General features: G+C 31.2%; 1 protein-coding gene across 1 annotated transcript; it reads right to left on the reverse strand.

The window, feature by feature from the left end:
- Nucleotides 1–11,123: 11,123 nt before the first annotated feature.
- LOC134283483 (uncharacterized) lies at nt 11,124–12,188 on the reverse strand. The gene has a single exon (XM_062765935.1). It carries the CDS (start codon nt 12,186–12,188, stop codon nt 11,172–11,174), a length of 1,017 nt encoding a protein of 338 aa, XP_062621919.1. The 3' UTR covers nt 11,124–11,171.
- Nucleotides 12,189–15,905: the final 3,717 nt, after the last annotated feature.

The following is a 15,905-nucleotide window of genomic DNA, read 5'->3' on the forward strand; positions in this document are numbered from 1 at the left end:
TCCTATTTTGTGCCCAAAGAATACATAAGATTTTATGAATCATTTTTGGTGTAGCCGTGGGCCCTACCTAGACCTCAAAATGGTGCCCCCCCCCTCTTCAAGATTCATGGATCCACCACTTTTCACTCACTCCTTTTATATGTATAGATAAATACTTGCATCGGCATGCATTTTCCCAACAACTTTGAGAGGGTAAACGTAGATAATGCAGTATCCTTCAAAAATTAACTTTATTTTTGAAAATGTATTGTTATATATCCTCATATTGAAGTTTCCATCAAATATAGAAAAAGACTATACCAATTGCTAATCCATTTCCGGTTTTGTTTGCTGCGAACCTGGTCTTCACCTTTAGCCTTTATATGGGTCAAGAACCTCACGTGATCAGAATTTAAATAACAATAACATTAGTAGGGGTGACACATAGTTTAATGAAAAATCAAAACCAAAAAACAGGGGTCAGTGTGCTACTTTTAGCACTACGGAGCAAATGTTTCTACATTATCTATATCGGTACGTATAACACATAAATGAGTTCTAAACGTTTTTCCTTTAATATTTTTATCCAAATGAGTTACTGGATCATTTTTTTCTTATCTTTAATAGTCACATTTAATATCGTAAAAAGAAAAATATTTTAAGTTACTTCGCATAGTCAATTATTTGACCTTTCTGGATACAAAAAATATTATTTTTCTTCTGTTAAAAATTTAAAAAGCAATAAAATCATTTGAAAGTAATGACATTTTGCTCTAAGCAGTGTGGTTAAAATTGTATCATTTCATTTAGAAAACGAAATAAAAGTGGGAGGTTTCTAATTTTAATTTTTAGATTTTACTTATATAGGGCAAATTTAAAACTCAAATTGGGCTACTTTTTCAAGAACATACACGATGAAGGAATATACTTTCAAAACAGGCATTTTTTTTTCATTGCAGGAATCATCAACATCTAATCTACAACTTTTCTTAATTTAAATAAATAAAAGTATGTATCTACGATGTCCGAATCTATTTTCTAAGGCGGGGGTCATTTAAAGTTTTTAAATCTTCAGGACGCCTACTTGTTTTTACTGACATACAAAGTCAGCACATGTTTGTCTATTGTTCACCTTTTAAAAGTAGTTGTATATTTGCTTTTGTAATGTTGTGTTAAAAGGAGACTTATGGACAAACATGCGTTCATGGATTAAAAAAGAAAAGAAATGTTTCTTCTTACACTCGTTCTCTGTTCACCCATACTGATGTTATTGTGATTAAAATTCAAGACACGTGGTTTCGGTTCACCTGTTCGAAGGTTATAGGGTAGAACCGGTTTTATAAATAAAATTGGCAGTAAACAGGAAATTGCTATAGTCTGTTTCTTTTGAAAACATGTCCTGTAATAAATGTTTCCAGACTTTTCTGAAAGACTTTCATGATTTTCAACAGAAATGGATGGCTAAAAGGGGGGGGGGGGTAAATAACAATTCATAAATTTTACAATAGTTTATTGCAAAAATTTCAACTCACTAACGACCGACAAGCTATTAAAAAATGTGTAATATCATCTACACTGACAAACCTTTGTTTGCCTTATATGGCTATTTCTATAAATGCGCACAGAGGGTCTTACCACGAGCAACTTACCAATTGTTGATTGAATACGTTTACGCCAAATACATGTTACTTCGAACACGTGGTTCAGGTCAATCTATGATCATGTCAATGGATGCAAAATAAAAAAAAATCTTATGGACAAAATGCAAACATTCGAAACTATTAAAGATACCATGGACGTTTTTAATTTGTTGTTAACTAGAAAAAATATGTTTAATAAAATGTATACGTAGTTAGTGTCAAGTGCAGAATACAAGCTCTTAAAGGGTAAGGAAAACGAGCAGCTTCTCGTATGCATTTAAATGGACAAAATATTTTTTACATAACTATGCTCATGATCACGTGTAATGGCCAGGGAATCCACCTGAGAATTGTATTCACCGATAGTACAATAAAGTATTTATCAAGCGTAAAATTTCTTTAGTATTCGCAGTAATCCATAATATAATTCTCATTCAGCTGATTTGTCATATAAAGTAATATTGGTGCCGTATTTGCCAATATGACGCTACAAAATATAGTATAGAGGTCGATTGAAGTACATTTCTACAGAATGATATTATAGGGTGGTTAAAACTAAAACGCAACTTTTAAACTTTTCTGTTTACCACGTCCCCACGTGCTAGTCACTTCCTAGCTACATTTCCGTGAATAATTTACCCTATCTCACTGTAGTCTCGCTAACTCTCGCTAGTACATAATGTTAAACCAAGGACAGATAAGTGTAAATGATATCTGTATTTGGAAAACCGTAAGGAGAAAAACGTAAAATTAGTTATTATACCTCCGCTTGAAAAGTCGGAGGGTATACTGTAATCGGTATGTCCGTCCGTCCGTCTGTCCGTCCGTCCGTCTGTTACGCTTTAGGGTACCCATCTCTTATCCGCAACTCCTCTCATACCACTGAGTGAAATTTAATGAAACTTTCACAGAATCTTTATTACATATTGTCATTGTGCACCTCCTATTTTACTTCTTGATCCGACACATATTTTGGGTTTCCCGGCCACAGCAACACATGGATTTTGTCATCAGTTATAACCACATGGGAGGCGGGGGTATCGTTTAGTGAGCTCATTGCTCACAGTACTAGTACCTCTAGTTAAAGGTCAAATATCATGGAAATAGATATACTTGTATATAATATATGTTGTAAACAATGGTTAAAAAGAAGGAATTACAATATTCGTTTATTTTTAAACCTTGTTGTTTTCTTTATTTACCTGTTCAAAAATCACTAAAAATAACGTTCATCAATAGAGTTACTTCCCCTTTTTGTGACGTCATTAGAGACACTCGACAAAATCTAGTTACACAAGTATAGTAAAAAGTGCTGTTGATTATCTAAAATTATGGTAAATTTTGGGGAACAGAAATGTTGATATATCAAAGTTATGCGTAGATCTGTCTGTTAAGGTAAGTCACTCCTGAAATTTGTTAAATCAAGGATTTTTTGAGAAGTATATTTTGGATAAGTACTCATAAAGTGTAACTCAAAATCGCAAAGAAATTAGGGGGTCAGTGTGCATCCTACTGATCTACGGTACATTTAAGTTGACCTTTTTGCACTTAAATTTCATCTCTTTGGTTAATTACTTTAACCCTTATCATATTTGATCAGATGTAAGCATGGCAATAAATATAATCTTATTTTACGTAAAATAGTTTGAATAATATTTATCATTAAACAAATCTTACAAATTAATGCGCGTAAATTATTGTGTGACCTTTTTGCACTAAAAAATAACATATTTGGGGTATTAAAAAACTTAATAAGCAATAAAAAATTTTCTTATATCAAACTTTTTACGACTTAAGTGCAGATCAGTCACAAGTATGGAGTAGTTTAAAATAATGAAAGAAAAAGGTGGGGTCAATGATGTTAATTTTGAAATATTTGTCAAAATATGTGATTTTCAGGCAAAAAATGGTGTAAATTTGATCTTGAGTTCTTTAACATATTTTCATTTTTTGGAAAAGTTTGTTGAGGGAAGGTGTAAAACTTAGTCTAAAATATAAATTAAGACCTATATTAAATATTTTTAGCAATATCAAAACGGAAAATACTCTCCGAGTAAAAGTATGTGAGGCTAAATTTCCATTACATTAAATTTTATAAATGTGCAATTTTGCAGAATTTTTTGCTAAATATCCTTCCACCAAAAGAAATAGTCCCTCATAAATCTTGCTTCTTTGTAGAATTTTGAGCAGTTTTTTCATTGAATGTTAAAAAATTTACATTGTTGAATTTAAATATGTTATGAAAATTGAATTTTAATAAGTAGTTTTGAAGTAAAAGCTTCTGCGTGAACTTTTCTAAAAAGCTGACGAGTGACTTACCATAAGAATAGGCTTTGTATATTTGAGTCAAGAAAGTACGCAAATTGATTAGGGTTTCCTCTTCGACCGATTCTGTTTCGTTCGAAGCCGGTAAGGGTGAAAGTGGAAATCAAAATAAGACAAAAGACAAGGGATCATCGCAGAAGCTAACGAATGTACATACATGTTATTTGTATTTAATGCCTTTAAATGAGTGTGCTCAAAATTTCCTCAAAAAATATTTAACTGCGGAAAATTGATTTTATGTGTTGTTTCTTATTCATCATATAGGACCAGGACTTTTACATAGTGAAAAAGTATAGAATTCTTCTTTTTTTTACATTGCATAGTCGTTTGAACCGGGCACACGGCGATTTTTTTATATTAAGTATACTATAATGAACAAGTTATAATGAAACTATTTTAAGTATACATTCTGATTTCATATGCTCTTGTGGTAACTATGTCAAGACGCCAGCGCAAGAGAAAATACGTGCTGGAGGAAAACAAAACTGCGGGGCAGAAAATTGAGGAACAATCACTTGCGAGCATGAACACTGGGGTTTTATTGTTTGATAGATATGTAATGGAAACAATTTTAATATAAAATTTTTCTAAAAGAGGGACAACTGGAAGTAAATGGACGCATTCTTGAGTAAGTATTTTCTGAAACAGATATCATGCGCGGATTTAGAGGGGGGATTTCCGGGACATACCCCATCTCAATTTTTTTTTAGACACGATAACTTGAGAGATAATCAATTCCTTGTCTACTATACCACACCTTCCGTTTTTTGTCAGTCAAGTTTTAGAGATTGTTCCTTCACAGTATATGACAATTGCTAGTATTTTTTTTTACTCCAGCATGTTAGAGATTTACGCCGAAATACATGTACTTTTGACTTGGCGCCGCGTAATGTTCAGTCATGTATATATACCGAGTGCATGCTCTAATGTAAAGGGCCAATCTCTAAAACTTGACAAAAGCGGAAAATATAAAACATCGAAGTATTGGTATGACGGACAAGGAATTCATGTTTATTTTGCTTAGATTTATTTTCAGTAGGGGGGAAGGGACAAAGTACATGAACTTATCGTCAGGTACTTGTGATCTTGTTGAGTACTGTAACAACAATAAAAAAAAACTTTCCCTCAAAACAGTATTGCGGCTATAAATACCTAAACTGACAAATTGAAAAATGCAATTTAAAGTTGAAATAAAACCAAGAAATTCGTGAGATAATTTTATAATTAATTAAAATGTAGCCTAAACTGGTCTATGTAAATTAAAATGTCGCTTATATTTATAGTGTTTCGTGTTTATTGTGCTCAAAACCATCTCTTTTTAAATTGAATGTCCATATTTCCCTCAATTTCAGGTGCGTAAGAATTTAAATATATACTCATGTCTTGTTCAGATTTATTGGTACAGCTAAAAGCCCACAAGCCCACGTGGCAACATCTCGCAAACAATAATGTTCCAAACACGGCAATATAGCATGTACTTCCTATTTCACGCAATCGCATCATCTCGGGTCTTTCCGTCAGAGGTCGGAAAAACAACCTCGAATGTATTAACATCACCGGATGTTAAAAATTTATACATCTTCCTGTTTATTCAAATATAGGATATACGGATTTAGAAGTCCCTTCTATAGTATATTCGAAGTAATATCATTACATTGAATAAAGTTAAACACCATATTCCACAAATATAAGGTCTCCGTGCATTTATTTCAAAGATCGTGAAAAGGGAGGGTTGTCATGGCGTCTACCATATACATTCGAGTTCGTTTTTCCGCTAGTCGGAAAGGCCCGAGAAGTTGCGATTGTATTTCACGCTGTCTCTGATGACGTCACGCAACAAGGGAGATAAGCGATTTACAATAAATGATCCACTTGTCACACAGGTAAGTTTAAACGACTATTAGAGATGGAAATTGGTGACAAAAAAATAAATAGACCTCAGAATGTCATTCATATTGCTCCAGAGGCTGAAAATAATGAATAATTATGAATTTTCACTAAAATATTATAATTGACCTTTAAATTACAGTTCTAAATCATTTTAAACATTTCAGTTGGGTGTCTAATTGACAGATCTCTGTAGTAAATATATAAATCTGAACTAAGGTCAAGATTTAAAAGCAGCAGAAGCGACCGGAAGAGACCCAGAACACAGCTTAAGTGCAGTCATCCTTTTATATCTTTTTTCAAATATGATGATATAATCCATGAAAGTTAATCTAAAGGTGCATGGACATAAATTTGAAGTTAATCTTTTCTGTATAATATCACGACTTATATATTTTGATAGCATTTCACACAAAAATTTATGAAAAATTTTATTTCATCTTAAAGTTATCGAAACTTCAAATTTTTGGATAGGTTTGATTGACACATCCTTAATTTGCACTCTCACAAATTTTACTTTTATTCTTAATACTTAGGAAAATTGGCAATCTTGTTGTGTATTAATGAAAAATATTTAAACTTTAATCCAGCAAAATAATTATATTCAGAGTAGAAATGTTAGAAAGCTAAACCCCTTCACAAGTATCGTCATTTTGCGCTAAGTGTTGTGTACAGAGTTAAGCAGATAGATCACATCCATGAAACGTACACAGTTTTTGTAAGCAGGACAGAGCTCTACGAAAGCCCAGAAGGCTCATTCGAGATTCAAGTTTCGAAATACGAGATTCAAAATTCGAGATTCGAAATTCGAGTTTCGAGATTCAAGATCCAGATTAACCAATCAAAAGGCTCATTCGAGATTCGAGGTTCGAAATACGAGATTCGAAATTCGAGTTTCGAGATTCAAAATCCAGATTAACCAATCAAATGCGGGTTCAACTTTTGATTACTCCCCTTTATTATGTTTTATCTATCAATAAATCGTTTAATATATTTATTACAAATGAGTCATTTGATTAAATTACAATACAAGAAAGAGTATTATATATAATAGAAGGAAAGTTAAATAACCATTGGATTTTTGAACAGCAAGATATACTTAAATTTATATTATGACTTCTTAAATATTAAATAGAATGCATATATCAGGAATATATATATTTTTGCATTGTCTACTTTATATAAATGGTTGTTGACATAATAATAAAGATATAAATAGTGACTAAAGATTCACAAAATCCCCACCCCTACCCGCCACACCTGCCACTTTTTCCCGACACTGAAAATGTTACTTTAAAAACTTGAAAAGCAATGTAGCCTTGATAAATAAAAACCGTGTTCGTTTTCCCATTAGAGGGAATACTCAGTACATAAAAATAAAGTTTTCAATTACTTATCTTAATCTTAGGCTTTGATTTCTTGAATTAATTAACAATTATATATACAATACAGATTGCAAATATGAATTAGAATAAATGCAGCATTCATTTTATCTGAATATCAAACAGTAGATTAGTCTAAATTAGCTGCAGAATAGCGTTATGGTTTTATTTAAGTCTCTGACCATAGCGTTATGGTCAAAGATTAAAATATACTCGGTTTTTATTTACCAAGGCTACATTGCTTTTCAAGTTTTTAAAGTAACATTTTCAGTGTCGGGAAAAAGTGGCAGGTGTGGCGGGTAGGGGTGGGGATTTTATGAATCTCTAGTCACTATTTATAACTTTATTATTATGTCAACAACCCTTTATATAAAGTAGACAATGCAAATATATATATATCCCTGATATATGTATTTAATATTTAAGAAGTCATAATATAAATTGAAGTATATCTTGTTGATCAAAAATCCAATGATTATTTGACTTTCCTTCTAATATATATAACACTCTTTCTTGCATTGTAATTTAATCAAATGACTCATTTGTTATAAATATATTAAACGATTTATTGATAGATAAAACATAATAAAGGGGAGTAATCAAATGTTGAACCCGCTTTTGATTTGTTAATCTGGATTTTGAATCTCGAAACTCGAATTTCGAATCTCGTATTTCGAACCTCGAATCTCGAATGAGCCTTTTGATTGGTTAATCTGGATCTTGAATCTCGAAACTCGAATTTCGAATCTCGAATTTTGAATCTCGTATTTCGAAACTTGAATCTCGAATGAGCCTTCTGGGCTTTCGTAGAGCTCTGTTATTGTTGATGTTTACGATTCACCGTTGGGTTCAATTTTTTAATTCTGTTTATCACAACTGCACGGCTGACAATATACTGTGTGTATGTTTTGCTTCCGAACATTTCTACTCTGAATTTTCTGGATTATAGTTATAATATTTTTCCTTAATACACAACAAGGTATCTACTTTTCCTAAGTATTAAGAGTGAAATTAAAATTTGTGAAAGTGCAAGGATGTGTCAATCAAACCTGTCTAAAAAATTGAAGTTTTAACAACTTTTAGATGAAAAAAGATTTTTAATATATTTTTGTGTGAAATGCTATTTAAATATATATGTCGTAATATTATACAGGAAATATTATCTTCAAATCTGTATCCATGCACCTTTAAAACTGGGATTATATACTTTAGGACTAGCATGAGCAAAATTACTCTGTATGTAGGCTGCATGTAAAAATGAAAATACAAACTTAATAATACCGAATACTTCAAAAGAGGAAAATAATGGATCTTTTTCCTCTAAAAATCCCTCCGTCACAAAATATAGTTCTTCATTATTTTTTTCGGTATGGAATTCAATCATGGGATTTTAATCAAATGTAGTTTAATCAACATTAAGGAAACTAAATTTATTATAAGAACTAAAACATTATGTAGATTTCTTTAATTGAGGCCAAAACAACAATCCGCCGAAAAACTGAGGAAGGAATCTTGACAAGTATTTGTTTTTATTTAAGCTCTCTAATTTTTATTTTTCAAAATACTGTTATTTGAAGTTATATGTTTTAGGTCGCTCTATTATGACGTCAGCATAGTATGCGTGATAAAAAAAATTACTGTTAATTAAAATTATATTTTAAAGAAGAAACAAAAGAAGCTCTTCACAGATTAAAAATGCATTCATAAGTAATAAAATAAGCATTTCTATTTAAACATTTTTGATTACGATTGTGTAAATAAAGGACAATCATTCTTGAAACAAGAAAAGGAAAAAAAAAATACTTGACAACCATTATATTCTCTCCCTCTAATTAGTTGTAAAAAGTAAAGTAAAAGAATGTATTTTTAAGGAAGCAATTTTTGAAAATTTGATTTACATGTAATTTTATTCACCAAAAACAATGTTTTATCAAAGTGTTTGCAAATAAATTTCAAAACATAATATGTATAAGTTATGTTATAACATTGCCATTTTTATAATTTTTTTTTGTAACATTAATTTTTTAAATGATAAAAGCGTAAGATTTTTATTAAATGAATTATACATCGATTGATAAAAGATAATTATGAGGAACTGTGGTAGGTTTTTAAATCATTTAAAATTTCAATAATTGGTACATGTATTTTACTTTTTCCTAAATTATCATTTTCACGAATAATTTTCTAAAAAAGAAAAAAGTGAAATACTTATCGGAAACGAAATTAACCATAAATTCAGAAAACCGATTTAAAAAGTTAAAAGAACTACGAACGCTACCTTTCTATTTTCGTCCTCCTTCTTCAAAATAACTTGCATTTGATCCTTCAAACGGATTTGAATAAAGAATATTTCTTAAGGAGGTTGGTTCCTGTTATCAAAAGTATTTTTTGCAGGTATATTTTAGAATCTACACACATAAGAAATGAAAACTCATAACAAAAAATTGGGGTCAGTGTGCTACTTTTAGCACTACGGAGCAATTTATATATTAACCTCTCTGCAATATCATTACGTCAAACAGATAAGTGAGTTTTCATAGTTTTTTCCATAAATATTTTTTATCAAAATGAATTACAGGATCAAACATAGTCTTTTTCATCTTAAATTGTCATAATAAATATAGTGAAAACAAAAATAGTTTAAAGCTTCTTCAGTTCGGAATAATGATTTTTGTCCTTTTTACACTAAATATGTTATTCTTCTGGTGTAAAAAATGTAAAAAGCAGTAAAATCGTTTGAAAGTTAGTACATTTTTTTCGTATTTAAGCACGCTGATTGAAATTATCTTATATTTAAAAAATTGAAATAAAAAAAGTGGGGTGGGGGGTGGGGGGTGGGGTGGGTGTGTGTGTGTGTGTGTGTGTGTGGGGGGGGGGGGGGTGATGTCACTTTTAGATATTACCAGAAAAAGGCATATAAAGCTTTAATTGGGTTACGTTTTCAAGTAATTTCATGATATATTTTATCTATTTGCCAAATTTGATGAAAGAATTCACGAAAGTTAATTTATAATTTAGGACCAGCATATAATATTTCGCTGCACATTATTACTCTGTTTGCAGAATTCATGTAAAAATGGGAATCCAAACTTAACAATACTGTAAACTTTGAAAGAAGAAAAATTATCTTTTTCTTCTAAAATCCTTTCGCCACAACCTATAGTTCCTCATTATTTTTTTTTCGGTTTGGAATTTAATCTTTGGATTTTAATTGAATAATACTTTAAAATTAATATTATAGCAACCAAATTTATTATAGGATTTAAAACATTTTGTTTGTTTCTTTTTTAATTAAGGCCAAAACAAAAATCTGCTAAAAAGCTGAGAAGCGAACCTCGATAAGTATTTAATTTATTTATGTAAAACCAACATCAAAAAAGTTAACTGACTTTTAATCACTATTTTCACAAGGAGTAATAAATTAATCCATGGAAATAAGACTGTAAACATAATAAAATTTTCAAATATGCATGGAAATTGATAATTCAGACGGAAAACTTTCTTTGTTATAAATACTTGAAAAGAATTGACATATGACATTGATAGAATATCAGATTTATTATTTGTTATGTCATTTGAAATCGGTAAAAGTGTTCATCTATGCGACTTTTCTTTTTACGCCTCCCCCAAACACAAAGAGATGGTATGAAATTTAAAAACAAACACTCCATAATACCTCAAAATAGTACCTTTGGTTTCACAGAGGTAGAATGTTTGAAAAATTTTGTTCATTTTTTGTTGATTTCTGTGGTAAAAAAAAAACAGGTTAAGCAAACTGAAAGAATTAACTCTTGATTTTTTCTAAATAATATATTTGATGAAAATTTATATGAATATCGTTAAAAATATGAAACTTCATTCAAACATTTTTACACTTGAAAAATTTCTTAAAGATAGGCGACAAAACACAATATCATTTTTCTTATTTCTTTCATATCTTCTAATTTAAACATATAATTTACTTCCGACACAAACAGTATTTCAGCAGTTCGTGGTTTTCGCTGATACATGATGACTGATTACTGTACTTATTTATTCTGCTGATGTCACCATCTAGTCTTCTAAAACGAAATCTTTCATCATAGAATATAGTGGCCTCAAATAAAGCATCTCCCGGTTTTGTTTTGATTTTTATTTGGTAATGTGCCTGGGACTTTACTTTTCTATTTCTACTTTCAAGAACAGGTTCAGAAATTTGAACTATTGACGCATGCTTAATTTCTTCCAAAGCTAACCTCTCACATTTATGGAGAACATGACTTAACTTTCTGTTTAAGCTTCGGACAAGGAAATCGCTCAAAAAATTGATAGTAAGATCCGAGATATTTGCGACTGTATGTCCCACGCATGTACACCAGTGTAGTGCAATTCCTGCATCTTGACATGTTCTCTCCTGTGGAATCTCCCTAAAGAGACTTATCCCTCTATTTTTATATCCATTTCGTTGGATAATCCTGTCGTCAAAATTCAATACGTCTCTCAATGTTTCGTAAATATCAAACGGGGTAGTAAGACGTTTCGTGTTTAATTCAAGATTTTTCGAATATAAAGGATACTTTTCTTTAAACCACTTGGGAAAAACCAGATACATCATCGGCAGTCTTTCCTCCATCATCCCTTCGAAAGTATTACGATAGTTTCCGAAACGAATCCCATGATCACTGAAGACGATGAGGAGGGTATTATTCAAAAGCTGGTCCTCATGTAATTCTCCTATGAAGTTTAGGAGTGGAAGGTCCGCATACTGAGCATTATTAAACTCGTCATGAGTTAAGGTTGTTGCGAATGAAAAAGCAAAATAAGGTAAATTTTGTTGCAATCGTACAAATTTAGCTACATAATCCAATACCATACCAGTTTCAAGTCGATCCATTATACATAAATCATCCGTATTCCATACAGATTTCTCTTCTTGCATAGCCATGAAGAAATGTCGATTATAATAGTCTGAGGGATATGAATGAAATCCGGCCATCAGGTAATCAAAGGTTCCGATCCTGTCCTCAATGTATAGACTTCTGTATCCTTTAGCAGAAAATTGCTTCCAGATAAAGTTATGCCTGTCAAATGGTACGTGTCTATAGGATTCATTGTAGGGAATCTCTTCAACAAACTTTCCGAGTGTGAGTGCAGCAATATTTGGAAATGTATTATCGCCAATTTTATTAAACATGGTCAGATCTGATGCATCTAAAACATCAAGAAGATAGGAACGTGTACGCTTCAGAGATCTAACTGACTGTAACCTTGATATAGAGTCCAGTCCTAGCAAGATTACATTCAATTTTTCCTTGATTGCTGGATTTCCGGAATGCTGTTTGAACGCTTTGTTACACCGTCTTTCAACGTCGGGTTTTTGAAAAACGAACTGGTGAAAGTTTGTATAAATGACCGTGTTTGTCTTGTCAAAACAGTTCACACGAATGAATTCGTCGGTGATGTTCACAGATGTATAAAACTGCGCACTTTCCTGTCCATACCGAAAGAAGTTATGATTGGGGACTAAAACTGGTCTAATAATAGGTTGATAAGTACAGCACGAAAAAGTAGAATATACATTAGAAAGTCTAACTGCCGTCCAATTTATTTCAAGTCTGTGTCCATTTTCAAATGTAAATGATGTTCTGTTCTTACATTTAAAGTCGGTTTCGCTAATTTCATACCTTATACTAGGATTGTACACATTGATTTTTGGAATCTTGCATACATTTATATAGTCTTCAGTATTATTGTAGTGTTGCGAAAACATGTAGGTCATTCTTATTTTCAGTGTTCCTGGTATGTTTTCGTCCACTGACATATAAAGAAGGAGGTTCAAAGAGGATAGCAGAGATATAGCTATGCCAATTTTCTTTCTGAAAGGATAAAAAAGAAATATACAAAAAGTTTAATACACAAGTAAATATGATAAGTTAAAGAGAATACATGTCATTCAAGAACAAAATTGAATATAACGCAGTTGAATTACTCATTTCTAAACGAAAGGACAAATACACACATTATTGTTACCTTTAACCAATTTCGTAAAAATCGCAGAGAAATGATTCTGTAATTTTGATAAAATCAATATTGATACTGACTTTATTTTAATTCTTAGACTAGTGAAGAGAATGCTTTCCTTGCGTTCTCGTTTAATTTTACTTATGGGCTCGATCAAGTGCCATGGAAAAGTATGTATTCCTTGTCGACCTGCCACGACCATGAAGTGTTCTTTGTCATGATCGGACACGGAGAAACTATTCGGTTGACTATTCAGCTTAAAAAACTGGCCTATTATTTTTCTCTTGAAATATCACTTAACATTTGATTAACAAATTATTGTATTTGTTTAAAAGGTCATTGTATTTACCAAATCAATTTTGATATTGAATGTAGATTTGTCCGTTGCTTCCATGTATACTTTTTATTAGCTTGACTTGTTTTATTTTCTGTTGTTACCATGTAGTCAAAATGCATTAATGCATTAAAATCCCCCCTTGCAAAAAACCATCTAGAGGATAAGACTAAGTTATGAAAAGGAGCATTTCAAAAAATGCCTTAAATTCTTGACCAATACACAAAATGTGTTCTTGATGGACAGAGTTTAATAATGTAGAGAAGTTTGTACTTCTCTGTGAGAAATATATGTATATCACTTTTATACTCACCTCATGATTATAATCATAAGAATTGATACATGTAGGTATTAAATTTTATTGAATAAAAGAAAAAAAATAAAGCTTGAATGTTTGTCATATAAAATCAAAATTATCTTATGGATGTATTTACCACTCGTAGTTTTGATTTTCCCAGAATCTAAAAATGTATTAGAGTTTGCATTATTAAATTTCACCCTTTTGTCATTATATACAGTTTTTTTTTACAACTCTTAAATGTACTAACCTTAAAGCTTGTTCATTTGTAACATTTTTTTATTTAAATAATGTCTCGTGGTACACACGATTAATCTAATGTTGCAAAAAGATTTTTGAGTTTTTTTTAAAAAAAAAATCTATGCAGGTTTGAAGATAAGGCCTTTCAATAATCGGACCCTACTCTGAGCATAACTATCAACGGCGTAATATCAATTAACAATATCCATACCTTCATTCATACATATCTAAGTGAACTTCAAGTAAGAGATATAAAAAAATTGACACAAGTGCTTCATATTTAGATGGTTTAGTAGATCAAACCGTAACATATAATCTAACAACATATTTTTTTCTATCGTTAACTCCCCTTGATTGCTTAGCAGTTAACAATTACCACCTGAATATACTCCTGGGTTAATGTTTTTCAGGTGATCTTATACTCGTATGCAAGAGCATGCTTTACTTGCACACAATTTCACGAACGAGGCATGTTGACAAAGAAGTTATTGTGTCAAGAATATTAAGAGTTCCTTTTAAAGTCGTGTTTTGCAAGCTCTTCGTTTAATACACTTCCTTTGCAAGTAAGTTCTACCTAAAGCTGCATGCTGATCTGTAGCTCCTCGGTCTGAAAAAAAATTGGGATGGAATGGTTTGGATACCAGTGAGCTACCTGCCACTTACAGAACAAAATCATATATCATTGCACACAAAAAGATGCACTCGGATTTGGATTAATTTTTCTTACATCTTACCTCAACTGCACAAAAGTTAGATCAAAAATTTTTACACCTCTACCATTTACTCTTAGACTAGTAGGTGACATCTGCACGAAGAACATTGGACCGAATTATCTTGTCACCCAAAATGGCAGTATAAGTTGGCGAAGTCTTCGATGTTTTAAATTTTAAGCGTAGGTTAACTATCTAACGCTTATAAGGAATGTTTTATTGTGGAAATAGTTTTTAGAAAATAATACGAATATACGGTTAGTTATAGTTTGAGATGAAAGTTTGGAAAACACGGAGAAATAAATCTAGAAGCAGCGCACTTTTTTGTGCGCAATAGATATAAACGTTTTGCAAAGGATGGCACTGTAGCTCTCCGGTCTGTTAATATATTTTTTTCGAAGAGCTAAAGTTTTGCATCTATTACTACCTATTGGTAAATCAAAACTCTACTGATATTTTTGTAGAAGAATTAAAGGAGGTTTAAAAAATAGAATGTATCTATCTGAAATTCATAGTAAAAATATTTTGATTTACTAGTTTGATTTACTGAAAACTGATTTACTTAAGTAAACTATAATGAACTACAATACCCTTTTGTTAGGGATGTCAGAATGATATGATATAAAACGAATAAATTTAAAATTAAATATGAACTTGCTTAAGAACAAGACATTTTAATGATCAAAATTGATGTTTCTACTTTCGTTTTGTATTAACTTCTTTCTCAGTAGTTTGAATATGTTTAAAATTGGTCGTATTATACGCATTTTTGCGAATCGAGTCAGTAGGTAGAGATAATACTTTCTATGGGTTAATTATAATATAAAGCGAATGATGACGATAGAAAAGTTGAGACCTTTTGGTTTCCGATAAAGTTATTAGTTAATTTTGATCAGCTATACATGTAATTGGTAAAATCCCAGATAAAAATCATATGTATCAGGCTCTGTTGAGTCTTTTAGAAATGGTTTAATGCGATACCTTAAGTAAAAATAGGAAAGAAAGACAAAGTTTTATTTTAAACTAAAGATGTTGAAAAATTTCTAAATATAGAGTTAGAGGCCTTAAGACTTTCATACATACTTTTTACAGCAATATATACGCAATTTC

Source organism: Saccostrea cucullata, unplaced genomic scaffold (assembly GCF_032062105.1).
Source record: "Saccostrea cucullata isolate Sc308-1 unplaced genomic scaffold, CSIRO_AGI_Scuc_v1 ctg425, whole genome shotgun sequence".
Lineage (NCBI taxonomy): Eukaryota > Metazoa > Mollusca > Bivalvia > Ostreida > Ostreidae > Saccostrea > Saccostrea cuccullata.

Excerpts from the sequence above, each read along its gene's own strand:
- LOC134283483 (XM_062765935.1), bottom strand. The coding sequence starts at position 12,188 with ATGGCCGGATTTCATTCATATCCCTCAGACTATTATAATCGACATTTC.